The sequence below is a fragment of the Microtus oregoni genome, unplaced genomic scaffold (genome assembly GCF_018167655.1).
Source record: "Microtus oregoni isolate MIOR12 unplaced genomic scaffold, Mior012 000011F_ref0000422, whole genome shotgun sequence".
NCBI lineage: Eukaryota > Metazoa > Chordata > Mammalia > Rodentia > Cricetidae > Microtus > Microtus oregoni.
Window position 1 is genome coordinate 7,696,572 of NW_024543070.1, and position 21,023 is coordinate 7,717,594.

The following is a 21,023-nucleotide window of genomic DNA, read 5'->3' on the forward strand; positions in this document are numbered from 1 at the left end:
TTCTTTGTGCCACAGTTTTTCCTCAGGAAACATATGTTGATGTCTTCTATAGTAGCCAAGCACTGAGACTGTAAAGGCAGAGAAGTGTTGGCCGCTAGGAAGGCCAAGCCCCAGGAGAAATGCTGTGTGTCCACGGAGTTGGCGCTTCGGTCAAATGGCGTGATTAGTTGAGGAAGCACAGCACAGTCGTCTTTACCGTCACCTGAGATAAAGGGGGTAGAAGTGTAAGAAGCAGGCAGGTGAGACTCTTCTAAAAAGTCCCCACCTTCTGGGCTCCTAGCTGGAGCGTTAATACCACATGGAGACTCTGCCAAGGGCATGAAACACATTTATGATGACTCAGAATCTGAATAGTGCCTCCCAAGCCCGCACCTGGTGGAATAAATCACGAAGGACGTAGTCTCTACCCTTTGTCTTAAGGGTGGTAGGAAGTCAGCCAATTGAATGCTGAGGGCATTCTGGGTACTGAGAGCAGTGCAAGCAGAGACTCAGCATGAGAAACAGCCTACGGAGCTTGGGCAACTTCATCTAGCTCTGATGTGTTGGACCCTGAAGTGACAAGGGACAATGACAAGAAACTGAAAAGGTAGGTTGTCCCAGGAAAGAAGGAAAGAGAATAGATTCAAGAAAAACAATAACCCTGGGAGGCTTAGTAATTGATGAGTCGCACAACAAGGAGGGAAAGAGAGTTAGGTGTCAATAAGGCCTCCTGGACTGTCTCTTGAAGAGCGGGTGATGGGGCTGCCTCCAGTCTGCTGGATGGAATAGAGAATTCACAGGGCACTGGGAGGTGGGAGTTCTACAATACGATTTCTGGGTGGTATCATGCAGGTGTTTTAGTGCTTCTATTAAGTGATAGAACACCATGACCAAAAGCAACTTGGGGAGGAAAGGTTTTATTTAGGCTTACAATTCCAGGTAATAGTCCATCAACGGGGGGGGGGGGGGGGATGTAAAACAGGAACTTAAGGCAGGAACCTCGTGGTGGGACCTGAAGCAGAGGCCATGGAGGAAAGCTGCTTATTGACTTGCTTCCCGTGGCTTGCTCAGCCTGATTTCATTTTCAATCCAGCACCCCCTGCCCAGGAGTAGCACCACCCACAATGAGCTCCCTCCCGTCCCATATTAATTATTAATCAAGAAAATGCCTCCATAGTCTTTCCTACAGGTTAATCTTACAGAGGCATTTTCTCAGTGGAGGTTCCCTCAGATGGCTCTAGTTTCTGTCAAGTTGACAGAAAACCCAACCAGGACAGCAGGAAATACCCATATAGCACGAGTACATCCAGCAAGACAACGGATGGAAGATTTCTTTCAGGAGCTGTGTGGAGAGAAATAGATTGGGTTTTGTCCTCACAAAGTGATACCTCAATGGCACAGAGGATATGAGAAGCCATGGTGGGCTGGCGTCAACCCTCAGGCTTACCCGGAAAAGACCTCCCAACTCAGGCCTCTTCTTGGCAAGAAAGGTTGAAAAGAAGGTCTTTGTTTCATCTTCCACCTTGTGCTTGGAAACTGGTTTCAGCAGGGTGAACAAGATTAGGGTGAAACAAGAAGAGGTACTGCCCAAGATACAACCTCTAAGATAAAAGGAAGAGTCGTACAGGAAAGTCTATTTTGAAAGGAAAGAGCCGGGATTAAAGTAGATAGGACCTATCTGTTTTTAATGACTATAGCCCATCTAGCCCGTATTTACTCTAGTAAGAGCTTCCAGCTGCTATTTCAGCTTTAATTTTACTACTTGGCATTCCATCCCCATTTGTCATTGTTTAGGACTCATTAAGACTAAGGCTTCTAACACATTCAAAGGAATCGAAAGCTGTCTTTGGTGAGAAGTTGCAGGTTTTCCTGGCACTGTGACACACAGGCTAAGAGTGTTCTAGCTCATTCCACCCGTGTGTATTCCTTTTCCCACCGTCCCTCACCTGTAGCAATGCTGTCCGCCTCTCACTTGCAGCCACACCCGTGGTGACATGACCAGCAGTCTGGTGCTCTCCGAAGCTACACACAGGATGGTGTTCACTCTCATCCTGCCTCAGTGCCCAGCACTGCATTGTTCTGTTAGACTTGGGGCACAGTGTGACGTGTTGTGCTACAACAGTGGTTCTCAATCTGTGGGTTGCGACCCCTTTGGGGTCAAATAACCCTTTCACAGAGGTGACCTGAGACCCTCAGAAAATACAAATATTTATATTGTAGTTCATAACAGTAGTAAGATTACAGTTATGAGGTAGCAATGAAAATCATTTTATAGTTGAGGGGGAGTCACCACAACATGAGAAACTGTATTCAAGACTCACAGCATTAGGAAGGTTGAGAACCCCTGTGTTAGAGGGAGGCAACAGCCGCTCTCTTCCATGCTTTTTATGAACAGATCAAGACCAAAGACTCAAAGCAAACCATTGACTGACTGCCTTTCCACCATGAGGCTCCTGTTTCTTTCTAGCAGAGAAGCAAGTGGCGATGTTATTAGAGTAACTCAGCAGCCACTTGGTTTTTACCTCCTCACCACATCTTAAGTTATAAATTTTCTGCTGTTGTTTTAAAATAAAGTTGAATGTGTTAGAAAGATTTTAGACCCCAACAAAATTAGGTGGGGAAGAACTTGGGGGCTTTGCACTTTTTCCAAAGCTCTACTCCTTCCTCCTTTGGAGCTGTAGACCACCTGAACTGTCCATAAAAGTTAAGCGGGGTCTTTATATCACTACTTGTCTTCTATGGGGATTTGATTTCCCAGGAGCTATGGTTTCATTTGGAGATTTCTGTGACTGCAAGGATTAGTTCTTACGTCATGGACAGAGGTATTTCACTATGGTATTTATTTATTTGTTTAGCCTCTAGGCCTTCCCAAAGACATAAATCGGCACAGTACTCTTAAGCTTCCCGCTTTGACTCCGTTGTAGCTACAGCCACTCATTTAGGAGAAGGTCCCGCATCCCTCTTGATGTTAGGGTTAGAGCGGGCCCTGCTTAAATAAGTCATTTCCGTTGTGTGATGTGTTTGTTCATTGCTGAGTACCTGTAAGACCCACAGACCACACAGTCTATGCAGTTCAACCCAAAGCTCTTGTTGGGATAAAGTATCTGAAAAAGAGCCTTGTGAGGAATGTTCTGGCAAGGGAGAATACATTGCTTTAAAGGATGCCTCTGACTTGACTTTCTTACCCCCCCCCCAATGGTTACATTTTATACACTGCTGTTTTGTGGGATTTACAAATGCAGTGCACAAACACAGGATAACTTAATACAGGGGCCACCTCAAAGAAGAAAGTTCTGTCATGTCCAGTGGAGACATTAGAGCAGAAGGTACAAATGACAGGATAGCACAATGCCTATCACATCCTCAGCTTCTACTCTTGACCAGTGACTTCAAGTGCCTTGATTTGGGCAGCTTGGTGCACTGCAGGTGACCTTTTCTGTTTTAGGTTTATCTTCTCTTCGTCCTCAGATCGGTGGTCAAACTATGTTTAAGCTAAGAGGAGGCTAGAAATGGCTGTGACAATAACAATGTTAATGAGATCAATTTTTTGAACTTGGGGTTGAGCTCTTACCTACTAAGAAATGAGGGAGCAGACAGCAGGCGCCGGATTAACATCGGCGCTAACCTCTGAGTCATGTGACAGGTGTGCCTTCCTCACAGCCAAGTGTGGTCAGGGAGATGTGTCTATTCTACAGAGGGGTTGAGAAGATCTGAGTCTTTCCCGAGGCTACCTTTGCCCTCTCTGAGGGTCCTGCTGCCATCGTCTGTAATATGCCAAGGGGAAGCAGAAAGGACCAAGGTGGCTGATCCTCACATGTCCTTGGCCAGAACATGGTCACACAGCTGCATCAGAGTGTGGGGAGGCGGGGCAATGTGCTGTAGTGTGCTCTGGAGGAAAGAGCAATGGCATTTGGCGGACAACTGGGGAGCCTTTGCCAATCCACAAATGCCTGTGGGCCTGGTGTGTGTGTGTTACCTGTAACAGTTGAGGAATGGCCACATGAGTAAGAAAGACATGCATTGACTTCTACTGCTCAAAAGAAAGAAGAAATCCAGGATTTTGTATAAGACTTAAAATCCGTGTTCAGTTTCTTCTCTTTCTCCTCATTTTCCCTTTGCCTCTGTCTCTGCCCTTATCTCTCCATACTAATAGAGCCAAATATAACTCACAAGCACCTCGGCTCTAACCTCCTCTTATTTAGAGTAAAGGAGCTAGAGCCAGGCTGGGCTCAGGCATCAGCAGGTAGCAGCCCCTCCTCTCACTGCCTTTGACCTACATAGGCCCCTCACCTTTGGGCCCTCTGCTTCTCTGCAGCTCATTCTGAAACTGGACTGACGTAGCTGCTGAGGCCATCTGAGTTTTGCTAGCTAGCATGTTTTTCATCTTGGCTGATGCCACACTGTTCCGCTAACCAACTGGAGAAAAAAATTCCAGTGTTTCCTACTGGGATTTAATCCACAAAGGAAGGACTCATCAGGCAAAACAAATCCAGAAATGCAGTTCATTCTCTCTAGAGTTCACGACTCATGAGATAATTGGGGCAGGTAGATTTTCCCGGCAATTACCTTAGAAATACCTTCGTCTAAAATGCTTATTTATTGACCATTCCACGAGGGTATGGAAATCTGTCTATTGTAATGGGTTAAGAGCCAATCAGACACAGTCAAATTTCACACTACCTTAATTACAGAGTCTTAATCAAGTAAATCGTCTCTCAAAGCCTCTTTTTCTTATCTGAAACTAATAGATTTACTTTAGTGGGTATTTACAAGGATGCATTTGCAAGGTGCCTGTAAATTACTTTTAAATATCGGTTTCTGTTACTGTTGTCGGTAACTGGTGGTAATTCCGTTATTTTATTTAGATCGATACTTTGGAAACTTTCGGGGATGAATTTAGCGGAATGGCCAGATGCCCTTATGATGCCAAACATGCCAACATCGCCCTGTTCGCAGGTAGGTGACCTGATTTCTCCTTATTCGGTTTGGCTTTGCATCTTTCAGCCTGTGGTGGAGAATCTGTTTGGAAGGATCTGCGGAGTCACAGTTGTACGGATTCTCTGGTGAATACTGTAATTGAGAATGCCTCTTCCATTTGAAATTAGGTTGGGAACTGTAGTTTTGGTTCTCAAAAGAGGTCTCTGCCCCACTCCCGCAGGCTTTTTGTGCCTTCGTGAAAGGATGATGGCACAAATATCGCATGGGTGAATGGGAAGTTTGGGCTTAGGTGATAGAAAACCTTATGTGGAACCACCAATGAGGTTCTAATGCTGGAGGTCAGGTTGACAGTATTTATGGCATGTCTCTCATGGCCATTTCCCTGCTCTTCATTCCCTTCTTTGTGGGATGGCTGTTCTCCCAGTCTCAAAGGCTGCAGATCTTCTTGTTTACAGATAGAACAAAAAGGGAGAAGTAAAAGGACGTTTCTGGAAGCTTCTTCACAGCGCTAGAGCAGCAGGCTTCTCAAATGCCATTGATCTGATTCGACTATGTGCATACCTCTGACCAAACGGCCATAGTGCTGAGTTACTGATCGCCTATGGGAGCCCCTGTTCCTGCTGAACAGGCTGTAGAGAAGTAGCTAGTAGGCCAGCATTTTCCAGTTTCGTGGGATTTTTGTATATGAGCATGTTTTAGTTGGGAAGTTTGTTTAGGAATTCAGTGTCAGCTGTATATGTGGAAGAGGGTGCAGAGAGACGTGTTGGGTATAAAAGGGATTCGTTGTTCTAGGATGTAGTCAGACCGTCAGCTGTCCTTACCATCATGACAGCAAAAACCTGGCAGAGCCTAACTGCTGTGGGAACTCTTGGGCTTTGGTTATGTAGCAGTTAATTCCCAGCTCCTTCTCAGTGTCTCCCATTTGGGGTTGGTCCATGGGGTCAGAGTGCAGAAACAGGAAGGTTCCAGCACAGCACAGACAGAAGCATCCCTGTACTGTCAGCAACAAGGCGAGGGAAGACTCGGTGTTAAATGGAATCTAAAGAGAAGACTTCTGAACTAGAAAGGGGACTGACTGTGACGGCTGCCTCGCTTCCAACAGCTACAAGGAAAAAGACATGTTTCCTTATCCAAGCAGGAGGGATATTGGATCATTTTGCACTGGAACGTTTGACATCTTATAAAAACTAAGTATTTGCTAATGGATGAGCCTTGTTAGAAGTAAATGCCATTATTGCCAACAGAGGCAGGATATGGTGCAAGCAGGAAATGGCTCAGAGGTTAAGAGCACTCACTGTTTTTCGGAGGACCTGGGTTTGCTTCCCAGCACCCCTGTGGTGTCTACAACCATCTTTAACTCCAGTTCCCTGAGAGCCTATGCATTCTTTTCTTTGACATCCCTGGTCACCAGGCACACACATGGTGCACATACCTACATGATAACAAAATACTCATGCACATAAAATAAATGCATCTAAAAAAATTTTCTAAAAAGATGTTTATTCAAGGTTTTTTACTTAACTATCAGCCACAGATTTTACATATGGAAAAACTTAAAGTGCACTATGTCATACATAAGTTTCTTTGAATATAATTAATGGAACCATAAAATTCATTAAAAATGGATCGAACACACTTAAGGAGGTAGCTCTATGGGTAAAGTGATTGCCATCCTAGCATGAAGACCTGAATTTGAATCCCCAGAACTCAAAAGCTGGGCCCAACTGAGTGAGCCTGTACTTTTATGACTAAGGAAAAGAGGGACTGTGAGTCTCAGGACAGAAGTAGGCATCTGGTCAGCCACCGGAGCCTATGAGTCTCCCTCTTCCCCTTACTCAATCAAACTCAGCTCGGACTCAGGTCATCCATATTTCTGAATGGATTTAAAGCCTTTGTTGATACAGTCGCTCTCTTATTATGTCTCACGACTCCCTCCTAATCCAGTTGGCCATGGCTTGATGGCAGGAGTAGTGTCCAAGGGTCCTTGGCCTTGAGATTTCAGTCAAGGTCCGTCTAATCAAGTGAAGCAAATAGCATATTTCATTTACTCTGTTCCCTGAGCAGCTGCCGCTGCCACTGTTGCTTGGAAAAATTGCCGTGCAATTTTAAAAATGAAAAATGTTTCCTTTCTCATGATCCCCATCTCAAATGGTGAGCGTGGGCCAAGCATTTTTTCTTGGATTTTTCCCAGTTGTCCCATCTCATTTGCCTGATGTTGGAGAGCAGTCTAGGGTACATCTTCACTGTCATCCATCCCTGCCTTGTTTGGTACCCTGTTCGACTCTTTCCCTTTTCTCCTCAGAGGGAAAACTCTACTCTGCCACAGTAACTGACTTCCTGGCCATTGATGCGGTCATTTACAGAAGCCTTGGAGACAGCCCTACCCTCAGGACCGTCAAACATGATTCCAAGTGGTTGAAAGGTGAGCAATTAAATGAAGAGAGGGAGGAGCGACGCAGACCTCGTAAGAGATTTAGAGTCTGGATGGACCAGACTGTAGATTCATTTTGGTAATGGTTTCTGACAGCCGAAACCATGTAAATTGCATCCTTTGCCTCCACTCATTTATTTGCCTCCCTGTTCCCCTTCCCGTGAACTTCTGGAGTATTAGCAAAACCACCAGCGCTGCGACAATAGAATGCATAACATTCATCTTTCCCTGCCCCAAACTCTCATTCCAGAGTCCCTCATGAAAAGAGCTGAACAGAGCATTCATGAAAGGGAACGGGGGATGAAGTGGTGGGGAACAGGAAATCAGCCATTCCCAGGCCTGTGTGAGTCAGGGTGACGGAGCAGTGTGCACCAACTACTCTAGGCAATATGGACGTTCCACCGTGAAAAATAAAACTCCGGAGATTTGCAAAGCGTACTTATTCTTCACCCTCGGTGGCAAAGCTTGGGAAAGATGTAATTTGTAGGCTCAAGTGCTTTCTGAAATCACTAGCGCCGGCACTTGTGAAGCCATTAGAGTTGGTTAGTGTTAACCACATGTCTAATAGCCCTACGCTTTCAATTAATAACACGTCTTTGGCTACACTTGATTAAAATTCTCTTAACACTATGTGACATATCTCCAATTAACATGCCCATTTGTCCACAGAGCCCTACTTTGTCCAAGCACTGGATTATGGAGACTATATCTACTTCTTCTTCAGAGAAATTGCGGTAGAGTACAACACCATGGGGAAGGTAAGAGGGGAGGGCATCCCTGGCTCCCTTTGTGACATTTTCAGAGACCTGTCTTTGCAACCAGTGTTGTTTTAAATGACCTTGAGATGCAAATTGTGAACCCAGTAACAACACAACTATGGATGGGCAGAAGCGACAGACTAAGCTGTCTGGAAGCCCAAGCCACTTTTTCAGAACAGTAACAAATTACAGGGAACCTCTTGAATTTCTCCACTGAAGATCTAACTAACAGATGTTTGGTTGTTTCATTTGAAGTGTTTTGAGATGTAGCTCCCAGGTACAATTTCCCCTTTTAATTGAGTGACTCCATAGAGAGAATCCATACCCAGTATCTTTAGGCAAACTGAGTCTTCGTTTTATTGTAGAAAGCAAGATTACAGTTAGAGGATGTTTATTTCAGCTATTTTTTTTTTTTTTTTTTTTTTTTTACCAGACAGCAGATCAAGGTCACTGAGTTAGAGGGCGCAAACAAAATACCAGGGTGGCTTGCACGGTTAGAAGGACTCACACTCCAAGTATGAAATTTCAGACCCCAGAGGCAGGCAGTAGGGATGGCAGAGATGGCGCATACAAAGTGTGCTTTTGTCTGAGGAAATAAAAGCTAAGCAGTCTGTATGGAAATGAGTTTATGTGGCTGGGAGCTCATCCCCTGAAGGATTTATGGCTCCGTATTAAATGCCATCGCCTTATCTTTTAAAACATTCTGTTTCTATGCTGACGTTTTTCCTTTTTTCTTCCTTTTTTTTTTGTTTTGATTTTAGAAATGCATTATTAAATTAAGTAGCTTGTTGTTCCATTTCTGTTTGGCGAAGGCAAAATCTTCTAAGATCTGCATTTCATCCTCTCTGTGTGCCTTTCTCCGCAGGTTGTCTTCCCTAGGGTGGCTCAGGTTTGTAAGAATGACATGGGAGGGTCTCAGAGAGTCCTGGAGAAGCAGTGGACGTCTTTCCTGAAGGCTCGCCTGAACTGCTCAGTGCCTGGAGACTCTCATTTTTATTTCAATATACTCCAGGCGGTTACAGATGTGATTCGCATTAATGGCCGTGACGTTGTCTTGGCAACCTTTTCCACACCTTATAACAGGTAACCATGCCCTGGCTGTGTTGACCTAATATATTCTTCCCAGCTCCCTTTTCCTTGGGGAAAAGATTTGCAGCTGATGGAAAGGCAGCCGTCACTATTTGTACATAACAAGCATTACTTTGAGTTTTCATCAATGAACTAATTAGAATTTGTGAGCATTATTAAATTAAGATTTTTAGGGAAGTAAGTTATGGCAATATCGTCAATTTATATGACTGACATTAAATCCTTTGTATGTGAATCCTTTCGGTAAACCAAATTTTATTGTTCTCTTTTCACACATGAAGAAAAAGCTTAAAACATTTCATTGCCTGGATCACATAGTCAGTGATAGAAGGGACAGGTTTGGAATTCAGTATCTTCCTCTGATCTCTTACAGGTCATCTGGTATTCCTGTTTCATTTGTAGTGTTTCCCTGACTGAACTGGGAGTGTGTGAGTGTGTGAGAGTGTGTGTGTGTGTGTGTGTGTGTGTGTGTGTGTGTGTAGAGTGGGCATTATTAAAATGCTACATTGAGAAGTTGCTTCAGTGAGAAATTTAGGAGCAAGGGAACCTGCCAAGGGCTCCACCCAAGATTCTAGTTAGTATCCCACTAGAGGATGCAAACCTCCAATGGTTTAAGCAGTTAGTTCATGGCCCAGATCCCAACCCCAGCATGAGTGCAGCTGGGAAGGTTTTAGTGAGGACTCATAAGTCACTAAACACTATCCCTAAAAATACTGTCGGTTCATCTCTATTTTATGTTTAGTTCATCAGAAATATTAATTAATTAAATGGCACATTAATAATTGATCCCAACACAGTGAATATGCATGGAAATGATAGACTAGCAGAATGACCGTCTTTCGCTGGCATCCAGCTCTCCATAAAGCCAATAAGGTTTCAGAGTCCCAACACTATTGGGGGAAATGAGCATAACTCTGGGTGTAACCTCTGACCATGAGCTCTAAATGCATGCACCATACTCTTTTGTCTGTGTATGATTTTAGAGCTTCCTTACGGAATATCTTCTTCTAAGCATACACGTAGGATTAGACTTTTTACGAGGACTTTCATGAACTTCAGGAGTGCCTAGATGACAGGCATGAAAAATGATAAGCTGGAAGATAGCATCTAGAAAGACATGCCTAGGTATTGGGTAGAGCTCGGAAGAGAGCGAGCTGAAAGATGAACTCATACTCCTCAGTTACAGGGAGAGCAAGTGCCAAGGATTTCTCACTGAAGATAAATGAAAGTGGGAGCTTATATCGCAGCAAGAAGTATTCGATTAGATTTAGGCAAGCTTTAATCATCTATAGGGATTTTTAGACTTGAGAACAGGGAAGATATAAAATATTTCAGGGTTTGAATATTCACATGTAAGATCCCATCTATCTAGGGTTTTTGGAAAACATGCTGCCTTGGTACATGGAAATGTAGGGGTTAGTGGGATTTAAAAATACATTTCTAGTTTGGGGTTTTGTTTTATTAAAAGTTTGGGTTACTTTGTGATTATAATACCATAGTGAGTTCTCATATATTATAAACTCATTTATTTTCTTAAGTGGTCCTAAAATTATCTTATAATGATTATGCGGTGTCAGAAATATTATTTGTTCAGTCAGATCAGACAGCCTAACTTGCCAGTCTACAAATGTGTATACCGTTTTCATCCTAAATTACATGTGGCCTTTATTCACTCTCGTTCCATCCCTTTCCACTTCCTCCTCCACATAGGAAGCCTTGGTTATGACAGATTGCTGCCAATCCTTGAGGGGTCCCTCTCTACACTGGGGAAAAAGAGCAAGCAAGCACCTTGGTCTAGCACACCAGCCCCAGCATGGTCTGGCTCCCTTCCCTCCTCAGTCTGTTTCCCTCATTTTTTTGTCACACAGTCTATACCACAGGCTTGCCAGACCTGAGGTCTGGTTCTGGAATGTGCCTTTCTTTCTCTGTAAAGTCCTACAGCCTGACCAGTGACCACCCATCAAAACCCCGTGGAGGCATTTTATGCTATGAAACGTGTCCTGACTGGCTTGCCCTGAATTGATTTTTTTTTTTTTTTTTTAATCTCCATCCTAAACTGTGGCCTAGCTACTAAAGGCAGGACCCTGTTCTCTGTGGGGTTCACAGAATTTCTATAATAAGCTCGTAATTCTCCCCCACCCCACAAACAAAGGGGCTCAAGAGGCAATGAAGAAATGATGGGCTTTTCCCCTTGAGTTTACTGCACTAGCGAGTCTGTTCTTTAAGACTGTTGATGCAAATTTGATTGGTCTCTTTACACTCATGATCCCTTCATTTATAATGCTCAGGATATGGACTTTAAATCCTACCTGCCTGCAATAAGAGTTTCTTCAGAGTATGTTTTCTAAGGGGATGAATAGCAGTTATGTGAGTAACACCTGGTGTGAAATGTCCTTTGTAGCATCCCCGGGTCTGCAGTCTGTGCCTATGACATGCTCGACATTGCCAATGTTTTTACTGGGAGGTTCAAGGAACAGAAGTCTCCTGATTCTACTTGGACTCCGGTTCCAGACGAGCGCGTCCCTAAACCCAGGTATGTGCAAATATTTATTTAGTCAGCTATCTTTAAACCCTGAAATGGTGAAACTGGCTTCTCTGATAGTGAGCATCCTGAAGACTACACACTGGAGCCTTGCATCCCAAGCCAGGCAGATAGAGACCCAAAAACAACAGGAAGACTCTCATGATGTGATATTTGCGTTCACAATCCTTACCAGAACTCAGAGTAATCTTTAGTACCCACAAACCATGTCTTTTAGTCTTCTGCTTAACCTTTGTAAATGTGGTTTGCCCAATATAATAGGTGATAGGAACCATCTGCTAGAGCTGGTCCCGTTGGTCTATAGGTGGAAAATTTAAGGACCAGAGAGTAAACTGTATTGTGCAAGTTCATATAACTAGAGAGATACCTCTGCTGTGCCTCCCTCTCATTGTATAGGAACTCTTTAATCCCAATAAAATGTAAAATATAAATGATACTTCCTCGACTTAGGGGAACAAGTGGGATCAGAGTTGATTCCAGGGCGCCAGGACAAGTGTAAGAATTGTTATTTGGTATGGTGCGTTGCTTTTCTGCGTCCACCTACAATATGGTGCTAGCCTTTCCCAAGCTGTGCCCTAGACTCGCTCACATAGAAACACCCAGAGACACTGCAAAAATGTCAGTTCTATCAATCTATCAAATCTCTTTATATGCTCCCATTAAATAGTTAACTCGAGAAGAATATTTTCCCATCCTGACCCTATGTTTTCCAACTCTGTGACTTATACCCAACACCTTTCCCCTTGTGGTCTAAGTTACGGGGAAATCTCTATATTGAGTTTATGTGGCGCTGGAAGCAAGCCCAATGTCTTCCTGGCTTTTTGTTGTTGTTGTTGTTGTTGTTGTTGTTCTAATGGTCTCCCTTGGTCTGCCGTCCTACCAAGATACCTACAAGTGCATTTAATTGAATCAATTTAGATATCAGGAACCAAAGAAGCCCAAGGGGCCATCCCTTTCTGTCAGCTGAGTTACCTGCCATGTTCCTTCTCTGGTCAAGGAAGACTCATTGTGAAAGTACACATTAGGGACTAGATAGATTGCCCACATCAATACCTTCTGAATGATCAAGAAAGGGAGTTAAAGTGGAGGGATTGGTTTCTGGGGGGGGGGGGTCTTGGTGTATAAATATGGTGTCATGCAGGCATCACCAGGACATGGGTTAAGGGATTTTTCTCCCATGTCACTGTGTGTACCCACATGCTTCCCTATCTCGTCTCATCCCTTTTGTGAAGAGCAGGCTGACTGTGGAGGGCCCACAGGCTGTAACGCCACGGTATGGGAAAAGGTTGTATCGTGGGGCATGGTTTCCTCTCCTGCACCAGACTTAGTATGCTCTGATCTGACTTTGCTGAGATTTCCATGTACCTCAACAAATGATAGAATTTCTTTCGAAAGTTCACCTGCGTGATCTGCTCAGTTGCAAGGAATTGGTCTTTCAGGAAAGATCTTCGGTGTAACTGGCTTTTCAGACCTGCCCAAATCTCATAACAAACGAAGACAAGAACGACACGTGAACTAATAGACTTCGAGAGGTTGTAACACTGAGTGTTGCTGGTGTGTACCTCTGTGGAAATCTCTCTTTTTTATGCTTGTGAAAGCATTAGCCTAGTCCCCTCCTTTGTAGAATACATGTCTCTGGAACAGTGGCTCTCAACCTATGGGTTGTGACCAGTTTGGGGGTTGCATATAAGACATTTATGATTCATAAGGGTAGCAAAATTACAGTTATGAGGTAGCCATAAAATAATTTTATGGAGCCAGGCAGTGGTGGCACATGCCCAGCACTCGAGAGGCAGAGGCAGGTGGATCTCTGTGAGTTTAAGGTCAGCCTGGTCTACAAGAGCTAGTTTCAGAACAGACTCCAAAGCTTGTAGAGATACCCTGTCTTGAAAACAAACAAACACATAAATAAATAAAATGAATAATTTTATGGTTGGGGTCACCACACCATACATAAGGAGTTGTATTAAAGGATCCCAGCATTAGGAAGGTTGAGAACCACTGCATCTAGAACCTCTTGCAAGGTTTCCTAGTTGGCTTTCTGTTGCTATGATAGATACCATGACCAAAAACAACTTAGGGAGAGTTTATTCTTGTCTATCATCAAGGGAAGCCAAGGCCGGAAGCCAAGGCCGGAAGTTGACACAGAAACCATAAGGCACATGGCTTACTGGCTTGCCTCCTCTAGTTTGCTCTACCACATTTCTGACACAGCCTGGGCTCACTTGCCTAGAGGTGGTACCATCCCCAGTGAGCAGGATCCTCCTACATGAATTACCAGTTAAGAAAACGCCTCACAGAGAAGCCCACAGGCCAGAGTGATTAGAGACAGTCTCTCAGGTGAGGGTCTTTCTTCCCAGGTGTGTCTAGGTTTGTATCAAGTTGACAGATAGCATAAAGCAACCCTGGGATGTACGCCTCCCCCCCCCCCCCCCCCCCCCCCCACACACACTCAGTTCCAGCTCCATCTCTGTTCACTGGGGTTTGTTTGCACATCTGGAAGGAAGCCAAGCTGCCTGGAGATGAAACTGAGCTGTCCCAGCTAAGGCTTCTTCACAGAATGAGGAGGCGGTCCAGTGGAAATCTCAGCATATTGTTCTTGGTGCCCTTCTGCATTCTTCATCTTCCTCTTCGCCGCCTGTGGCACAGTCTCCTCCATGCCAGATGCTTCGAGAAGCCGTTCATTCAAAGACTTTGCCAGAAGGCATGAAATAACTCTTCCCCCACCCCTCAACCTCAACCTTTGTCTCATTTTAGGCCAGGTTGTTGTGCCGGCTCCTCGTCTTTAGAAAGATATGCAACCTCCAATGAGCTTCCTGACGACACCCTGAACTTCATTAAGACACACCCACTCATGGATGAGGCAGTACCGTCCATCATCAACCGGCCGTGGTTCCTGAGAACGATGGTCAGGTGGGTGTCAAGCCAACCGCGTCCTCAATGGATTTCCTTGACTTCATCTTGTGTTCGTGGATTCTGTCAGTGGATTATGCTTTGAAATGCCACAAACATCTTCTGCTATCCTGGGCACTGATTCAGCTAGGAAATGTTGACGGGCTGGGTAGATGCCACCAAATCCCCATCGCTGCATTCCCAGTAAGAAGAGTGCCAGTATTTTCAGGCCGGTTCTCCGTGTGCCAGCAATTAGAAGAAAGAAAAATACTTCCTTCCAGATTAGCTTGTTAATCCAATCTGTGCGGTGCAGAGGCATAGTGAGGGAGGACCCGGGAGAAGAAGCTGTTACCTGCTTGGTTCCACATGATTGGGTTATGGCATGAAGGGACACTGTGTATGTAATGGCATGGCAGCGTGAGGGAGTTATACCTTAGTATTCGTTATCTGAAGGCATGCCAACAGAGCAGTAGTAGCTGATTGGAGAGCTCTGATGGCATCCAATATCTTTTGTAATGGAAGCTTATTTTCAAATACTACAGCAGGCTTTTCTAAATTGTGGCAGTCGATGTCACAAAATAGTGAGTTCACCCTGTTTCAAATCCCCTGACTTTTATTGAATTATAAAATTACTTGAGCGTAACCTAGCAACCACGGCCTATTTCTCATAGGAAGACTGGTGTTTTTTTGTTCCTGTCTTGGTACTTAGGACAAATAATTATCTGTGAAAGGTGAAATGACCAAAGAATTTTCTAGAAAGAGGATAGATACCCACTAGAACTTCATTCTGCGCTTGTCTTTCTCCGTTCCCTTACCAACCGTGGTTTGGCTTGCAGCTCCCGATATTCGTGCTGTTCAGAGTCCTTCGCCTTCAGGGCCCTCTTCCCTCCTCTGTGTACAATCAGAACATTCTCTAATCTTGCCTCTTGTTAACAAACACTTTGCACCTCCTCGGAAAAGCACGGAGAATGGGATCCACTGCTTTCCTTCTCGATGTAGCAAAGAATGCTAAGCACAGTCACTTCTTATGCCTGTCCCCTCCATTGGCGCCATCAGTCTTTCCTTACTGCCTATGGAAGGGATCGGTGCTGAGTGCTTGCATATGGTTATGGCTATTGATTTACTATGGAATTTGGCCTCCGCACACACATAACTTCCTTCTCCCTGTTGGAGCTAACCGAATGTGCTACATATGAAAACAAAGGGCCAGGACGGCTGGAGAGCATTACTTACTTGCATATATTTTTCATGACATTGTTGTTACTAGAAAGCTGGGTCGCAGTTGTTTGAAGTGGAAAGGGGACCTTTAATGACAGACTAACAAAAAGTCTTTTTCCCCCTCCCCCCAAATGTGATTCTGTTATTTTAGGTACCGCCTGACCAAAATTGCAGTAGACAACGCCGCTGGGCCGTATCAGAATCACACTGTGGTTTTCCTGGGATCAGAAAAGGGAATCATCTTGAAGTTCTTGGCCAGGATAGGAAGCAGTGGTTTCTTAAATGGCAGCGTTTTCCTGGAGGAGATGAATGTTTACAACCCGGAAAAGTGAGTCAAACTTTGGGTCCTTGCTTGGTGATTATTGGTCATGCTACTGTAGACCTTTCTGTCTGTGGAAAACCATGGCAGATAAGTTGGTTTATGAAGTTTCCAGTTACTTTTCACACCAACCCCAGAAAATACTGAGAATTAGTTTTTTCTTGGCAATAACGTTATGATCCTATAGCCGCCCATGTAGGGCATCTACATAAGGTATCTTAAATTATGAGGTCAGAATGTCAGCCCCAAAATGGCATACAGGGGTGGTGCAGGAGAAAGGAAATCCTTCCCGAGAGTTTACTAATGGTCTCCGCCTGCCTCACAAAACAGGTGCAGCTATGATGGCGTGGAGGACAAAAGGATTATGGGTATGCAGCTCGACAGAGCAAGTGGCTCCCTGTATGTAGCATTCTCTACCTGCGTGATAAAGGTGCCTCTCGGCCGCTGCGAGCGCCATGGCAAATGTAAAAAGTACGTGTTTCACCTCATTGACAACTAGACAGTCCACAGTAGTTAGCAATCTTGGGTAGCTGACAGTTATCTTTTCCCCATCCCCGCAGAACCTGCATCGCCTCCAGAGACCCATACTGTGGGTGGGTGAAGGAAAGCGGTTCCTGTGCCCATCTGTCACCCCTCAGCAGGTAAGGAGCCTGATGTGTGGGGAGGCAAAGTGCCTTGATCCCTCTTCATGCTAGATGTCGGCTTGGCTGTGTTCCCTCAAACTGTCAGGAACTTCTGTGTATGAGAATTTCAGCCACAGAACTGACAGGCGCCTTCTCCATCCCCAACTCAGTTCAGAGACTCGGGGTCGTACATGGCACAGTGCCCATGGGATAATCCCCCCCAGACTAGACTGGTTAAGAACACAAAAAGGGAACACAGTGGGCTTCAAAAGTATTCCCTAGAGAGTGGTACATGAAAATGCACACCGTGAGCATCCTGGTTTGAGGACAGCAGAGAAAGGAGCCGCTGGTTACCATGAGGTTAGTGGATGGTTTGTCCAGCCACGGCAAACTGAGTCTGCTAATTGACCAGACGAGGCTGAGAAGAAACAGCGGAGCATACGTTAACCCACGTGATCATGCTTCAAGCATGGTGCTCTCATCCAATAAAGCTATCTCCTAGGCCGAACAAACCTTGATCTCATTGCTCATTACACACACAGTCCATGTTTGGCAATTCCCCAACTGGTCCCCTAGATCAAACTCCTCTGCTCTGCCTGTGATTTTTTTTTTTTTTAACTTCGTTAGAGGTGAAATCTAAAACAACATTTGGAAAAACTATTCAAAGCATGTCTCAGAAAAGTTGTGGACAATGTAAGTGAGGTATCTATCCAGGGCAGTCCAGCGCTCCCCTGCAGCCAAAGAGTCTCCCCAGACCCAGCTCCCTAAGCTGGAAGCATTTTTTCCGCTTTTAAAATAGCTGAACAAGTAGAAGAGCCAATTTGGTGACTGCCGTGCACATAATTTAAGAAATATTCTCTTGAACAAAGCTAATGATCATGGTAAAAGACGACCTGGAAACCCGGGGGCCGCAGATGACCCCCCCCCCATGCATTATTAGCGTGGCTTTGAAGGCCGCTCTGTGACTTTTGACAGAGTTGGAGTTTGGCATCTTTTCATGAAATTTCTGGGGTAGAGCAGAAAGAATCAGTGAGGGGGCTGGGAAGGGGCTCATCAGTTAGTTGTCCTGTATTCAGCAACTGGCCAGAGGTAACATGATTTCTATGAACTGTTTTTAAAGCGACTACCAGAACTCCCAGAGACTTCCTTTCAAGTCTGCATCCATGTTTCGGTTTCCGGTGCCACAGGCCCTGCTCAACACATGTGGGGCTCTGCTGGGAGAGGGGGTTTGGGGACTGGGTGGATACTGGCTTTCATTATGAGACGAAATCCCTATCCGTAGAGGATGAATTTAATTTCCATTATAACCAAAGACATTAGAGGCTAAATCCGGATTATTAGATCAAGGTGCGACATTCAAAGCAGTTTCCTTACGGGGTTCATGATACACTGCGAGGCAGCCACAGATCAGAATTTTCAATTACATTTTAGAAACAGAAGCGCAAAGTTCTCCCGAAAGACACGCTTTCTGTGGACAAATCTAGTGTGCTTGTTTTAAATTTCAAACTGAATGGTGAAGACCAGGAATGGAGGGGAAAGAAAGGAGCTCTGAGGATCGGAGAGAACAGGGAGAACGCAAGCCCTCAGCCAGGGACCGCCCTCTCACGTGCTCACTGGCCAGGCGTGCCTGTAAACACTGGTTATATGTGTTCTGTGGGCAAAGGAATGGGAAAAGGGACTTGGGAAAGAAAGCACAGAGAAGAGTAAAACAGGTCACGGAAAGGACCAGACCCTTCCATCTATACTTCACATATTGTTTATATGCGTGAACTTTAGAGTGGAAACTTATCGGATGTTTAAGTAGTGCTTAAGGAACACGAGTGAGGGAGGATAAGAACCCATCACTAATTGACTTCCCGCACAAGGGTTGAACTCTCTGCTACCATAGCTTCTTGTTAAAGTTTCACATCAAACTCATTTAATAAGCTGCAGAGGGCTTCTTTTCCTTTCACACCGGCCACTCAACTTAGCAAACAGGTCACTTTTTTTAAAAAATGAAACTGAAGACTCATTTCTGAGTGACGGCTCATGGCATTGTTTATTTTTTTCTTTTTCCTTGTTCTCCCAATTTTTTTTTTTTTTTAAAAAAGGCTGACTTTCGAACAGGACATAGAGCGTGGCAATACGGATGGCCTAGGAGACTGTCACAGTAAGTAATGTCTTTAACTCTCTGTCTGCTTATGGATAAAGACGTCCTATGACCCACTCTGCATTATTCGCGTGGCTTTGAAGGCCGCTCTGTGACTTTTGACAGAGCTGGAGTTTGGCATATTTTCATATAAATTCTTGGGGTGGAACAGAAAGAGTCAGTGAGAAGGGGCTGGGAAAGGGCTCATCAGTTAGTTGTCCTGGCCAGAGGTAACAAGATTCTTATAAACTCACCTTAAGTTGCTATCAGATGGTCTAGAAGCATCACACCGCATGTAGAACTCAGTGCAAATGACTCTGGACATAACGAAGGAAATGGTGTGTGTGGAAGTCAACACTGCCAGGGTGATTGCTGTAAATGTGGACAACTCTCCCATAACTCTAATGTGTCGAACATATCATCCTAGAGGATATTAATCATAGCAAAGCAGTAAGTTATGGCAGTGTTCCCATTACAAAAATGACAGTTTTGTTGTGTTTCATAATGTGCTGTTACACCACATGTTAGCCAAATAATCAAAAGCCTAATCATGGTACTCTAGCTTCCTGAGTGCAACTGTCTTCGTGTTCTTTAACATATTCGCCAATGAAAGTAATTAATTTTCAAAATTTGATTTATGTATATACTTTATATATATATATATGAAACCATTTGAAATAGGAACAAACATAAATTAACCCATGAGCATAAAGCAATTCTAAATGTCCTCTTTATAGAAATTGATCTACATCATTCTCAGAGTTCATGTCACATACTATTAAGTGGCAACATTCTACTTAGAACCTTCTAGAAGAGATCCCAGAATGCTGTCTAGTTGTTTTATGATCTAAGCAATATCAAGATTTTCCTGAAAATGGTTTAGTGTTGTGAACTTAAGTAATAATGCTATGCTCTTAGCAAAAGCATGTTTGGCTTGTTACCTTTTTTTAAAAGGCAGAGTTAGAATTTATTAAGAGTCTTTAACACAGCATCTAAGCACTGGGGTTAAGAGAAAGCAAGGCATTCAGGAAGAAGCTAAGACAGATCTGAAAATGTAGGTGTGGGCATCTTAAAGGAGAATCACCTGGTTGGTGAATTTTTTGAAGAAGTCCCCTGTGCAGAATTTTATGGAATCTGAAATCAAAAGGGCACTGAAAAACGGCTCTTAAGGGAGCCAAACTGGGTGACTAATAGCATTTGACTCTATAACAAAGCCCATGGATATAATTCTAAGTCATAAGAACCAAAATTTCAGACTAGGTTATCATTCAACTTTCTATCATATGCTTTTGTAAGACATATAGAATAATCAAATAAAGAGGACAATAATCAGCCTTACCTGCAAGTTCTTGACCCTACGTAATTTGAATTATTAGTACAATATGTGGCCAACGTTTTCATTTTTCATACCTTCTCATGAAATGCTTATGCATCAAAATTGTTGTAGGAGATTATTATCACCCAAACATCTGTGCCATGTATGCAATTATTCACCTGCATCAGTAAAAGGGTTTGAAGTGCAATCATTGTATCTTAATTATCATGTGCCTTGTAGTTAAAGTTTTGGAAAGAGAGGGTGTTTGGGGGAAGGGTAGGAGATATTACAGATACTTAAGTTAGCTTTAGAAGATATTTTTGTCACATTTTTGTTATCTGGTAGTATAAGTCTCTGTAGAAAAATAGGAAGATAGATTTGGCTTGAATCAGGAAATATACAAAGGAGATGCTGATGGATTACTAGTGTGTGCTTAATACATATCTATGTTCTCAGGCAGAGTAACCTAAGAGAACAAGCATATGTAAAGTAGAAAGTTCCGATTTAGTGATGTAGTTTAATGCCCAAGGCCAGCTGTAAAGCCTATTTCCTTCATGTCCTTTACCCCACTCAGGACAGAAGGTGAGACTATGCCTCTATCTGCCCGCAGTCCTGAGGCCTTCTCCCCTCTGCCTGCTCCCACCAGAACAGGAACTACTTCTATCACACATACGTGTGTGTGTGTGTGTGTGTGTGTGTGTGTGTGTGTGTGTATTCAGAGGGTGTTGGTATAATTGCTGCACTGAATTTGACAGGACTTTGAGAAAAGCCACCGAGGGTCCCTGTTGAAC

At 44.0% G+C, this 21,023-nt stretch overlaps 1 protein-coding gene across 6 annotated transcripts in view; it reads left to right on the forward strand.

Moving 5' to 3' along the window:
- Sema6a (semaphorin 6A) overlaps nt 1–21,023 on the forward strand; it is a 122,529-nt gene that overhangs the window by 73,502 nt on the left and 28,004 nt on the right. For all 6 annotated transcript variants that reach the window (XM_041659932.1, XM_041659936.1, XM_041659935.1 and 3 more), the window contains exons 7-16: nt 4,845–4,935; nt 7,220–7,339; nt 8,018–8,106; nt 8,972–9,189; nt 11,597–11,728; nt 14,495–14,650; nt 15,999–16,175; nt 16,497–16,637; nt 16,727–16,807; nt 18,880–18,938. In XM_041659932.1, coding sequence (XP_041515866.1) covers nt 4,845–4,935; nt 7,220–7,339; nt 8,018–8,106; nt 8,972–9,189; nt 11,597–11,728; nt 14,495–14,650; nt 15,999–16,175; nt 16,497–16,637; nt 16,727–16,807; nt 18,880–18,938 — 1,264 coding nt within the window. The remainder of the gene's footprint in view (nt 1–4,844; nt 4,936–7,219; nt 7,340–8,017; nt 8,107–8,971; nt 9,190–11,596; nt 11,729–14,494; nt 14,651–15,998; nt 16,176–16,496; nt 16,638–16,726; nt 16,808–18,879; nt 18,939–21,023) is intronic.